The sequence below is a fragment of the Mandrillus leucophaeus genome, unplaced genomic scaffold (assembly GCF_000951045.1).
Source record: "Mandrillus leucophaeus isolate KB7577 unplaced genomic scaffold, Mleu.le_1.0 Scaffold256, whole genome shotgun sequence".
In the NCBI taxonomy this organism is placed as follows: Eukaryota; Metazoa; Chordata; class Mammalia; order Primates; family Cercopithecidae; genus Mandrillus; species Mandrillus leucophaeus.
This window is the reverse complement of record NW_012102654.1, coordinates 2,964,812-2,978,362: the sequence shown is the minus strand read 5'-3', so window position 1 is coordinate 2,978,362 and position 13,551 is coordinate 2,964,812. Positions and strand designations below refer to the sequence as shown.

General features: G+C 40.8%; 1 protein-coding gene across 1 annotated transcript in view; it reads left to right on the top strand.

Moving 5' to 3' along the window:
* Positions 1–13,551, top strand: part of FBXO16 (F-box protein 16) — a 63,593-nt gene that overhangs the window by 22,722 nt on the left and 27,320 nt on the right. The window contains exons 4-5 of the mRNA XM_011983909.1: positions 5,437–5,643; positions 12,223–12,387. Of these exons, the coding sequence (XP_011839299.1) occupies positions 5,437–5,643; positions 12,223–12,387 (372 nt within the window). The remainder of the gene's footprint in view (positions 1–5,436; positions 5,644–12,222; positions 12,388–13,551) is intronic.

Genomic DNA, 13,551 nt, shown 5'->3' with positions numbered 1-13,551 from the left:
CCCGCCTCAGCCTCCCAAAGTGCTGGGATTACAGGCATGAGCCACCACGCCCGGCCTTAAAAATTGTTTTTTTTTAGTTAGAAAAAAAGGAAATGCATGAACATCAAACTTTTGAACAGTGGTTATCTCTGGGAGATGAAGTGAGATTTGATAGGGAGCAGTGTTAAAGAAGCTTTTCATTTTTTATTCTATTGATTCTATATGTGTCTGCTTGAAACTTTTGTTTTTTTCAAGACCGAGTCTTGCTCTGTAGCTAAGGCTTGAGTGCAGTGGCGTAATCTCGGCTCACTGCAGCCTCTACCTCCTGGGCTCAAGTGATCCTCCCACCTCAGCCTCCTAAGTAGCTGGGACTATGGGCATATGCCAACATAGCACATTTTTTTTTTTTTTAAAAGAAACGATCTCGCTGTGTTGCCCAGCTGGTTTTGGTTTTGAACTCCTGGGCTCAAGCAATCCTTCTGCCTTGGCCTCTCAAGAGTGCTGGGACTATAGACGTGAGCCACCTCGCCCAGCCCTGTTTGAAACTTCTAAGACAAAAACGTATTTACACTTTGTGAAATTAAATTTTTGATAATAGGACTCAGAAACTCAACCAGAAGAGATAATATAACGAATAAGCCAGCAAAAACAAGCCTCTCTCTTTATCCCCCTCCCACCGTCTTTTTGCCACAAGCCTCTCTCTTTATCTCCCTCCCACCCTCTTTTTGCCATTCAGTGTGAGGTGGGTGGAACCTGATCACCCCAGCAACCTTCTCACTTCCTGAAACGGCAGCAAGAATCCTTGTAACAACTACTCTAAAAATAGGATGTGCACAGTTATATTGAGTCAAGAAAGCCTTAAAAAAGGCATCCTTCAGGAATGAATCGTGAAGCAAGGTACCGTACGTGATGCTAGAATAGGAGAATAATGGTCCTGACAGTTCCCTAGTCTCATACATGAGGTCCCTGGCTACTCAGTCGGGGTATTTTTCCTTGAGAGGTGACGCAGGAGATGTGGGGGATAACTGAATTCCTGTACAGTTAACCCTTCCATGGATTATGTACTTTTTGGATTATTTCTAGCACCTTCTAAATCCTAAAGGGATTTTCCCCTACTGTTCAGCATTCTTCTGAGTCATCTCCCAACCTTCTTCAGTTGGTAGTTCAAGGAATGTAAATTAGTTTTCTATTAGCCTAAACAAACATAATTGGAAAGGAAAATCCCTTGAGGCAAAGAACACCTATCAAAGCCAAACAAATTACCTCTGACCATTGTAATCAGGGAAATAAATGAGGAACCAATGTAATTATCTTTTTCATCGCTAGAGAAAGTGTTTTAATGTTTTCTTTTATAGATTTCTTCAGTATTTTATCATCCTGATGTTCTTTTATATTTGTGTTAAATCACTCATTCTTCAACGTGAGCCCATTCTCTTTTGAGGGCAGCAGGAAAGTGGATGAGCTAGCCTCATTTATTCTAAATGCACTTTCCATCCTTGTCAATGTACAAACATGGTAATTTTATGCGCATTTCTTTTTATAGTTACTTAACCCACATACATATTATTTTTAACATCACTGTGACATTTTCTAATAGTAGCTGCCATGTCTACAATGAGTCATGTACTCTATTAGGAATTTTATACATATATTATTGTATTTAATCCTCTCAGCCACCCTACAAGGTAGATGTAATTATCGCTAATGTATAAATGAGGAAATCGAGGCTGACATATTTTTGATGAGTAAAAGAACTAATAGAATATTGGGAGTGAGACAGCAAATTGTCTTATTCTGAAGCCCACCATCAACCCATAATGCCCTGCTTTCCCCTATCATGTTGTTATATTATGGTTTCTTTAGCTGATTCCCTACTACTAGGCATTTTGAGTTATCTTTGATTTTGTGGCAGCCATAATATCTTATGAAAATTTTTTGTGACCATAATCATCCTGGGTCTCAACGTAGCTCAGCCTCGCCAGACTCACATAGCACTGCCCAAATGTCATTTTAGAATGAATTCCAGGCCTGATGTGGTGGCACATCCCAGCCACTCAGGAGGCTGAGGTGGGAGGATCCCTCGAGCCCAGGAGGTTGAGGCTGTAGTGAGCTAGGATTGCACCACTGTACTCCAACCTGGGTGACAGAGTGAGACCCTGTCTCTAAAAAAACAGAATGAAATAAAAAATAAATAAAATGAATTCCAATCTTCATTTTGTCTCTTTCAAAGAAAACAGGAAATCCAGTTCAACTCATAGCCATACTCCTCCAGTCTTCCTTCACTCCCGAGCTCTCCCACACTAGCTACTGTAGAGGCTACTATCACCCCTGTGACTCCCATCAAGCCAGTTTTCCAACTGTTCTCCCTCTCTCTCTTCTCACCTTCTTTTTGGCTCTTTATTTCATAGATCAATTCAGCTTCTGGGGCCAGTTCCTCTGGCCTTAGCCATTCTGGCCTGGTTTCTCTCTACTCATTCTCCTGAGAACCCATCCGAAAGAGCTGGGAAAAAAGTCTCCTTTTTTTTGGGGGGGGACGGAGTCTTGCTCTGTTGCTCAGGCTGGAGTGCAGTAGCTGGGATTACAGGCGCCCGCCACCATGCCTGGCTAATTTTTTTTTTCTTTTTTTTTTTAAAGTAGAGATGGGGGTTTCACTGTGTTAGCCAGGATGGTCTCGATCTCCTGACTTCGTGATCTACCTGCCTCGACCTCCTGAAGTGCTGGGATTACAGGCGTGAGCCACTGCGCCCAGCCAGAAGTCTCCTTTTATGGCAGTTGGAGATACGGCTTGTATAGAAACGGGGCTAGAAGTCAGGGAACACTCACATATGAATCAGTTTTATTCCTGTGGTCTTCGCAGTTAAAGTTTCTGTTTTTTCATTTTAGGATCCCCCTCCTCCCCACCACAGTGATAGTCTCCAAAGTGAGATTTGTGGGTCATTGAATAAATCTATAATAGTGGATAGTTTTAATTAGGAAGTATTTCTACTGTTATTCTACTGTTAATTTTTTTTTTTTTTTTTGAGACGAAGTTTTTGCTCTTGTTGCCCAGGCTGGAGTGCAATGGCACGATCTTGGCTCACTGCAACTTCCGCCTCTCGGGTTCAAGCAGTTCTCCTGCCTCAGACTCCTGAATAGCTGGGATTACAGGCATGTACTACCATGCCCAGCTAATTTTGTGTTTTCAATAGAGACGGGGTTTCTCCATGTTGGTCAGGCTGGTCTCGAACTCCTGACCTCACGTGATCCAGTGGCCTCGGCCTCCCAAAGTGCTGGGATTACAGGCGTGAGCCACCGAGCCTCTACTGTTAAAATTTATGAAAGGCCGTTGTTTTGGACTGAGCTCCTATACTAGGCCCCAACAGACCAAACCAACCCGGAATGGAGGCACTCTCACGTAATCAAACTGAACTTTAAAAAGGGCCAGTTTAAATTAAAAATGAAAAACAGGACCGACCAAACAAACAAACCCAAAACAGGAGATTCACAGCCACCAATCTGAAGGGTCCCAGTTTATCTGAGCTGGCATAAGAAAGTCTTATGTGTTAATCTTATGAGGAAAGTAACTCTGAAATAATCAATCCACTTTTTGTTCCTTATTTCTCCTTTTTTAAAATTTACTTTATTATTATTCTTTTTCTCTGACGGGGTCTCTCTCTGTTGCCCAGGCCAGAGTGCAATGGCATGACCACAGCTCACTGCAGACTCCACCACCTGGGCTCAAGCAATTCTCCCACCTCAACCTCCCGAGTTTCTGGGACCACAGTTGTACACCACCATACCCAGCTAACTTTTTACTCTTTTGTACGGATGGGGTGTTGCTCAGGCTGGTTTCGAATTCCTGGGCTCAAGAGATTCTCCTCCCTCTGCCTCCCAAAGTGCTGAGATTACAGACATGAGCCACCGCACTGGGCCTATTTCTGCTTTCTTCAACCCTTTTCCAACCCTGAAGCCAACCAACCTCCTCTGCTCAACTCTGAGGACCTGCTGTCTGTTCTTTTGATGGGATGCTGCCTGATTCATGAATCGCTAATAAAAGCCAATTAGATCTTTAAATGCAATTTGTTGACATTTTGTTTTTTAACACTATTAATTTAAAAAAAATCAAGTTGACCCTTGAGAAGCCAAAAAGAAAAAAAAAATCAAATTAAATTTAAAATATATTGTATAACTATAATGAAGTTAACTTGTCGTAATGCTTGCAAAAAATAAATTTTTCCTTTACATGCCTTTTTAGGTAGTCAGTGTATTTTATGATTACGACTAAACGATTATAAACAGATTATAAAATTCTGTTTATAGTCAGGTGTGGTGGCTCACGCCTGTAGTCTCAGCACTTTGGGAGGCCAAGGTGGTTGGATCACGAGGTCAGAAGTTCGAGACCAACCTGACCAACATGGTGAAACTTTGTCTCTACTAAAAAAAAAAAAATACTAAAGTTAGCCAAGTGCGGTGGTGCGTGCCTGTAATCCCAGCTACTTGGGAGGCTGAGGCCGGAGAATCGCTTGAACCCACAAAGTGGAGGTTGCAGTGAGCCGAGATTGCGCCACTGCACTCCAGTCTGGGTGACAGAGCGAGACTCCATCTAAAAAAAAAAAAAAAAAAAGTCTGTTTATAACTGTACTGAATATCTATATCTGAAATGCAATAATATACAAAAATACAGCCAGCTGAAACTTCCCTATTTTCTCTTCCCCAATGGGCTAGGGAAGAAAAGAGATTTAGACTTCCAGTGAAGTGGCTCACTGAGCTGGTAGGTGTTCTTTCCTTCCTCTCTTTTGGTTTTGGGCAGTCCCAAGGTGCTCATCCTTGGTCATTCCCTGATCTTGGGTGTTGTTCAGGGCAATCTCTGAGGAAAATTGTGAGGTAGCCAATTGTTGGACGTACCCTGGCTTCCTTTGGCATTCACTTCCTCTCTTCAAGTCCTCCTTTATCAACACATCCTCTCCGATCATATCAGTCATTTACATACTAGTGAGAATTGACTCCAATATACTTTCCTTCTCAGGGATATTTGGTTGTAATACTTTATCTCCAATTGTGAATACAAGGGTTTGTTTCTGGTCCTGCCGTTTTAAGCACTGATGGGATAATGCAGAAACTATTTGTGGGGAGGAGCTGTGCAGTTATTTTCCCTTAAAATTGTCTTTTATAAGCAGATATATTCTCAGTTTATGAATATGGGCAGCTCCCAATTTATTGTTCATATGTGACTGCAAGTTTTGAGGTCACATGCACTTCTGTGTACACACTTAGGTCATGCACATGCTCCCATATAAATGTGAGAGAAGACAGGTGGCAAAGCATGGAATTTGCTGATAGGGAAATAAATACTTGATTTGCACTAGAAATAAGTTACTAAACTCCCTTTCTGTGCCATTGTCATCTCTTACTTGTAATGAATCTGCTATCAGACTAAACCTGGAGCTTTTTACATTTTGCTTTCTTTTGTTTTTCCAGTTTGACAAATGGACAGACTCTCAGAGAAGAAGAATCCTCACAGGCCTGTTGGAGCGCTGCTCGCTGTCCCAGCAAAAGTTCTGCTGTCGAAAGCTTCAAGAGAAAATTCCAGCAGAAGCCCTGGACTTTACAACCAAGCTTCCAAGGGTGTTATCTTTATACATCTTTTCTTTCCTGGACCCCCGGAGCCTCTGTCGTTGTGCACAGGTAAAGGCAAGGAAGGAGTATGTGGTGTTTTCTGAGAACAGCCTTAGCAAACTTGAAACTAGAAGTAGTTAAGGGGAAACACACACATACACACACACATATACACACATACACACAAACACAGACATATACATAAACACACTCATATACACACATACACACACAGACATATACACAAACGCACTCATATACACACATACACACACACACACGTACACACACACACATAAACACACATACACACATACAAGCATATACACATACACACAATTACACACAAATACAAACACAAACACACACAAACACATACACACAAATACACAAACACACATACACATATACACACATACACACATACAAACATACACACACAAATACATATGCACACACACAAACACACTTGAACACACATACACATACACAGACATACAGATAAACACAAACATACACATACATACACAAACACACATATACACACACACACGAAACTAAGAAAGAGATGGGAAGATCAGTATGTTCATACATTTGTATTAACCTTCACCATCTTTGCATCCAACTCTGTTTAGAACTCAAATGGGGAAAAAAGTATAGGCCACATTAGTATACAACAAAGAAGTATTAGCTAGTTGGGGAATTACATATACATGTAAGAAATGGTTCGTCAGCAGGATGGTCTTATACTGTACGGCATTCAGTTGCAATAAAGTCCTCAATTGTACAGTGCAGGTCATTCATGAATAAAAAAGCTCAAAATAAGGACCTAAGGAGATATGTACAAAAGAGAATGAGACTAAAAGAGATCCAAGTGGGCAGGTGTGCTCATACAGGCCTTGGAAAAGGAGGTGATTGTTATTATTTTTTTCCTTTACAAGTAATTCCGTCCTGTATTAAAATGAAGTTAAATTATTTTAGATATAAAACTGGTAGTCATTTTATTGAGTCTTTTCATAGAGTCTGGCAAGACTGGAAATTACCCGCCAGTGTGCATTCATATATGTGTGACATGTTAACTTGAGTTTTTAAAATTAAGAAAATGAATGCAGGAGGAAAGATGGATCTGGGTGTGGTGGCTCACACCTGTAATCCCAGCACTTTGGGAGGCCAAGGTGGGAGGATTGTCTGAGCCTAGGAGATCAAGACTAACCTGGGCAACATAGGGAGACCTCATCTTTACAAAACATTTTAAAATTAGGTGGGTGTGGTGATGTGTGCCTGTGGTCCCAGCTACTTGGGAGGCTGAAGTGGGAGGACTACTTGAACCCAGAAGGTTGAGGCTTCAGTGAGCTGTGACTGTGCCACTACACTATAGCCTGGGCAACATAGTGAGACTCTGTCTCAAAAAAAAAATGTATTATTCAATAAATGGTATAGGGACAATTGAGCAACTCTCTGGAAAAAAAAAATTAAGTAGTATAAAAGACAGATGAAACCAAAGGAAACCATTAAAGTCCTCAAAGAAAACAGGAAAGGATGTCAGTATTCCATCATACCCAGAAGTCTTAAAAGAAAATACACAATTTAAAATCTTGCTTCCTCCATTTTTTGTATCATGAGCAAGAATGAAGAAAGCAGATTTTTAAACTGTGACTATAAAAATTAAAATATTCTTCATGGAACAGAACACCATAAATAAATCCAAACAGTAGGCAGGGAAAAAAAATCGATTGCATGCAAGGGCTAATTTCTTTATTTTTTTTTAAAGAGCTCTTATAAATCTATATTAAGAAAAAAAAAAAAAAAAAGACCAACAACCCAGGAGAAAAATGAGCAAAGGAAATGAACAAGTAATCTACAGAAAAAGGAATACAGATGTCTCTAGAATATGTAAGATGCTTAGCCTCATTCTGGCATGCCATCTTTCATGACTCAGATTGAGATTTGTTTTAAATGATAATATTCTATATTGGTGAGGATGTGGGAAAGCAAGAACTTTCATATATTGCTGGTAGATAAATTGATGTAACCACCATGGAGAACCATTGGGCAGTGTTAACATTTCAAATAAAAATTCCCTTTGTCCCAGCAGTTCCACTTCTTGGAATTTGTCTGATGGGTATCCTGCAACGTGGTAAAAGCCACACTTGTATAAGAATATTGCACGATTCTCTGTCCTAGCAATAGGTTGGAAACAATGAAAATATCTACCAGGAGGGACTGGGTAAATAAACTGCAACTATCTCCAAGATATGTCATTGGTTAAAAAAAAAAAAAAGCAGAGGTGTAGAACTATCCTACCACATTTTGAAAAGAATAAAGAATATATACAGCCAGGCACAGTGGCTTGCCTGTAATCGCAGCACTTCGGGAGACCAAGGCTGGCGAATGCTTGAGGCCAAGAGTTTGAGACTGGCCTGGGCATTATGACGAGACCCCCATCTCTACAAAAAATACAAAAATTAGCCAGGTGTGGTGGCCCATGACCATAGTCCTAACTACTTGGGAGGCTGAGGTGGGAGGATCGCTGGAGTCCAGGTGTTTAAAGCTGCAGTGAGCCAAGATTGCAGCACTGTACTCTAGAGCCTGGGCAACATAGCAAGACCCTGTCTCTACAAAAGTTAAGAATTAGCCAGGTCACGCTGGGCATGGCAGCTCATGCCTGTAATCCCAGCACTTTGGGAGGCCGAGGTGGGTGGATCACGAGATCAGGAGATCGAGACCATCCTGGCTAACACAGTGAAACCCCATCTCTACTAAAAATACAAAAAGTTAGCCAGGCGTGGTGGCGGGCACCTGTAGTCCCAGCTACTCGGGAGGCTGAGGTAGGAGAATGGAGGTGGAGCTTGCAGTGAGCTGAGATCGTGCCACTGCACTCCAGCCTGGGCGACAGAGTGAGACTCCATCTCAAAAAAAAAAAACAAAAAAAAAACTTAGGTCAGCCAGGTGCGGAGGTGACTCACACCTGTAATCCTAGCACTTTAGGAGGCCAAGGTGGGCAGATCACTTGAGGTCAGGAGTTTGAGACCAGCCTGGCCAATATGGTGAAAACTCATCTCTATTATAAATGCAAAAAGTAGCCCTGTGTGGTGGTGCACACCTGTACCTGCACCCAGCTACTTGGGGGGCATGAGGCAGGAGGGTTGCTTGAATCTGGGAGGAGGAGGCTGCAGTGAGCTGAGATCATGCCACTGCATTCTAGCCTGGGTCACAAAGTGAGACCCTGTCTCAAAAAAAAAAAAAAAAGAAAGAAAGAAAAAATTAGCCAGGTATGGTGACATGTGCGTAGAGTTCCAGCTACTTGAGAGACTAAGTAAGGCAGGAGGATTGCTTGAGCCTGGGGGTTAAAGGCTGCAGTAAGCTATGATCATGCCTCTGCACTCCAGCCTGAGCAACAGGGTGAGACCCTGTCTCAAAAATACATATATATGTTTGTTACTATATACCTAGAATATTCAAGAATTATTTACCAGAAACTGGTAACAGTGGTCTCATCCAAGGTGAAGAATGGGTGACTGGGGGATAGTGATGGGAGAGGGACTTCCTTTGTTTCTTTGAATTTGGTATTAATATGCACATACCTATTCCAAAAATGATTTTTTTTTTTGAGATGAAGTCTTGTTCTGTTGCTCAGGCTGGAGTGCAGTGGCACAATCTCGGCTCACTGCAACCTCTGCCTCCCGGGTTCAAGCGATTCTCCTGCCTCAGCCTCTCGAGTAGCTGTGATTACAGCATGCGCTACCATGTCTGGCTAATGTTTGTATTTTTAGTAGAGACAGGGTTTTACCATGTTGGCTAGGCTGGTCTCAAACTCCTGACTTCAAGTGATCCACTCACTTTGACCTCCGGGGGTGCTGCGATTACAGGTGTGAGGCATCACACCTGGCCTGAAATGACTTTTTAAAAGAGCATAGCAATCTGGATGCCCAGTAATAAGAGGGTATCATACAGCCATATATGATGCATTATTATTATTATTATTATTATTATTATTATTATTATTTTGAGACAGAGTCTTGCTCTCGTCTCCCAGACTGGAGTGCAATGACTCGATCTCGGCTCACTGCAACCTCCGTCCCCCCAGGTTCAAGCGATTCTCCTGCCTCAGCCTCCCGAGTAGCTGGGATTACAGGCGCGTGTCACCACGCCCAGCTAATTTTTGTATTTTTAGGAAAGACAGATTTTGCCATGTTGGCCAGGCAGGTCTGGAACTCCTGACCTCAGGTGATCCATCCGCCTCGGCCTCTCAAAGTGCTGGGATTACAAGCTTGAGCCACTGCACCTGGCCTATGATGCATTATTGTGCAACCATTAGTAAACATGTTTGGAAGAACAGAGATGTTATAATATTTAAAATGAAAAAATATTTTAAGTTGTATATAGGGTTTCCTGATTTTCTTTTGTATATACTTCAAATAAAGACTGAAAGGAAAAGAACTGTAGCAGGTTGTCAATAATGGTCATCTCTGATTAATGGGGTCATGGGTTAAACTTCTCAGAATTTTTCATTTTCCACAAGGATAATATTATTATTAGAAGGAAATGTTATTTGAAATAGCTAATTCTATCATCTGTATGCACTGTAAGACATAATTTCTCCTCACTACTGACTGTGCGGAAAACACAGACCATCATTCTTCAGCTCAATTTAAAGTAAACCATATAAAGTCCCTGCTGTTTTAAAAAGATGGAAGGTTGTGGAGGAACTGTGTCCTGTAGATTTGAAAGCTCTTACTTACCTTTCAATTCTCTTCATTCCTCTCTACCTTTAAACAAACAAAATAACACAAAAAACACAAAAAACAAAAACTATATTTGCCTTGGGAAGAAAAACAACTTAAGTACTCAGGTCAAAACATTATCTAAAGAAGAGGAGAAACCCTTAGACAGGCGTGGTGCATGCCTGTAATCCCAGCTACTCGGGAGGCTGAGGCAGGAGAATGGCTTGATCCCGGGAGGCGGAAGTTGCAGTGAGCCAAGATCGCGCCACTGCACTCCAGCCTGGGCAACAAGAGCAAAACTGTCCCCCCCAAAAAAAGAAGAAGAATAAGGAAAAAAGGAATGAAAATTGAGACTTTTCTCCCCCTTCCCTTTCCCAAAAACTCCATCTCCCCATTGAATTCTGAGTGAATTTACCATACGAAGATGAGGTTGGTGGTGTTTCATTTCTGGGTCAAACAAACTAAATGTGATTTCTGTTGCTGCCTATAGGGCTCTATCAAATCCTTAACTTTTTTCTCCTTCCCTAACCTTTCCTGAATTTATTATTTCTTCTAATTGTGCCCTACTCTTTCCTCAACGTCTCATCTTCTGCACATTAAACAATACTAAACATAGGAGGAACTCAATAAATGGTGAGTGGAAGTGGGGAGGCAGAGAGGGATAGAAAAATAGGTGTATGGACAGCAAGGCCATTACGGAGTGTTCCCTTTTGGGGGTGAAGGGGCACTCAAAAATTATTAATTATTTAATTAATCTTGAAAAAGAGGCCAGTTTTCTAAGGGTGAAATTTGGGCTTGAAGGCTATATGTCATCTTTGCAACTCTTACAAAGACACTGAATCCCTCGTTTCAGCTTTACATGTGAACTTGATCCTAGTTTCTGGCAAGACTTATTCAAACCCTTGGGTAAATTATTATAAATATTGCTACACATAGTAGGGCCATCTCCGCCATTTGCTGGATGGGTGGAATTAGCCATAATGCTCTGGAACTGGTATGTACAGAATAAATGCTTTCTGCTTTGTGGAATCCTAAAGGCTCTATACATCACATGGTATCAGTGATTATATTTCATTTTAAAATTTATATTTAGTGAAATTGAAAGAATGGAGGTGATATGGTTTGGCTATGTCCCCACCCAAGTCTCATCTTGAATTGTAGCTCCCATAATTCCCACGTGTTGTGGGAGGAACCCAGGGGGAGAAAATTGAATCATGGGGATGGTTTCCCCCATACTGTTCTCATGGTAGTGAGTCACTCTTATGAGATCTGATGGTTTTATAAAGGTTTCCCCTTTTGCTTGGCTTTCGTTCTCTCTTGCCTGCCGCCATGTAAGACATGACTTTTGCCTTCCACCATGATTGTGAGGCCTCCCCAGCCACATGGAACTACGAGTCCATTAAACCTCTTTCTCTTTGTAGATTACCCAGTCTTGGTATGTTTTTATCAGCAATGTGAAAACAGACTAATGTAGGAGGGAAAAGGAAGCACACCATGAAAAGAATAAATAAAGTGCAGACCCAAGTTTATATAATTCTTATACAACTTTTATATGACCTTTAGAAACCTCTGGAAAGTTCCAAAGTCTATCTGAGCCCCAATTTCCTCATTGGCAATATGGGAGTAATAATTGTACTTACCTCCCTAGGTTGCTATGAAGATGATTAATAGGTGCTCTATAAATATTAATTGACTCTGATTCTAAATCTGAATTAGAATTTAAAGCAAATGCTAATTTACTTTAAATCTGCCTGGGTAGGAAACACTTCAGGTAGGAGGTGACCATTTAAGCTATGGTTTGGAGGCAAAGGACAAAAAAAGTTATCTCAGGCCCAGGATGACAGTTCAAACCCTAGAGAAAGTGGGCATATAAACTGAGGGGGTTGTTCGATTTGGTTTTGTTTAATTGTAATTGTTTTTCCAGGTGTGCTGGCATTGGAAGAACCTAGCCGAGCTGGATCAGCTCTGGATGCTGAAATGTTTACGGTTTAACTGGTACATCAATTTCTCTCCAACTCCCTTTGAGCAGGGGATCTGGAAGAAGCACTATATTCAAATGGTGAAAGAACTTCATGTTACCAAGCCTAAGGTGAATTTTAGACAAAAAGCCGCAAGCTTGCAAACATTGACTCTTTGCAAATTCTAGAACTAAGAATAAAGGATCAGATTGGAAATTGGGGAAGGGAGGTAGTTCAAAGGACATATACTATGATTTCAAAATTCTCCTTTCCTGAGATTTGATAGTTGTTTTCAAGACATTCATGTTAGTTGAGAGCCCTCATTTGCCACGCCCAAACCACAGTTGCATCCAGGTGGTTAGGACCATGGAACTTTTTTTCTGTCCAGGTCCCTGGTTTCTGTGTCTCTGACAGCGACATCAGACGGTTCTTACATGGGAACTCTGTGGGTAATGTGAAGTATTTTTTACCTATGGGTCTTCAAGTTTTACTTTACTAATTCAAATTTTCTGTGATTGTACCAGGTGAGCTGAAGTTTATTTTTGTATCGTTTATAAGGAAAAGTTTTCTAATAAATGAGTCATCAGGGAAGGGCCCCATGGGCATATTGGAATTCTTAGTTTTTGCTAGGAACTAAGCAATGTACAGCATTTATGCGTTCTAACCAATGCTTATATTCATTCGTATAGTCCCAGCTAATGAGATAATTTATGGGAAAATTTTATGAGCCCTTTGTTTATAGTATTATCTATACACATGCAGAGTTGTGCATAATTTGTGTAATAGATGAGTTCCTGAAAAATTATGTGTAAATTACATTTTTAAAATGATTTTTAAAACCACAGGGGTATTAAAGCTTGTGAAAAAAACAGCAATGAATCCTGTTAAAATGGGAGAATCCTTTTGAAATATGAACAGTCAACTCCTAGCTTGCTTATTTCAGTTTAGGCTTTATTGTGTTTTCTTGAAATAGGCTCCATCTACACTTAATACAGTAATAAACTGTGCATAATTAATATTGTTACAATTGCAATGATAAAAGTCTTTCTGATTTCAGTAGTTGGTATGCTCCATGAGGATTTCTTTTAAAAAGAGAGTTTTAAGTGAAGAATTTTTAAAGTTCTCTTGAAAATTCCCGTAGCTCTGACTCCTTTCCTAGTGAGACTTCTCCTGCATCTCATTCTCAGGAAGCAATAGTGGAAGCTCAGGCTGTTCAGGGGCAGAGGAGAGAAAAGTGATTAACCAACTAGTAAAATGAAAAGAAGTTGTGAGTTTTTAATATATATATATATATT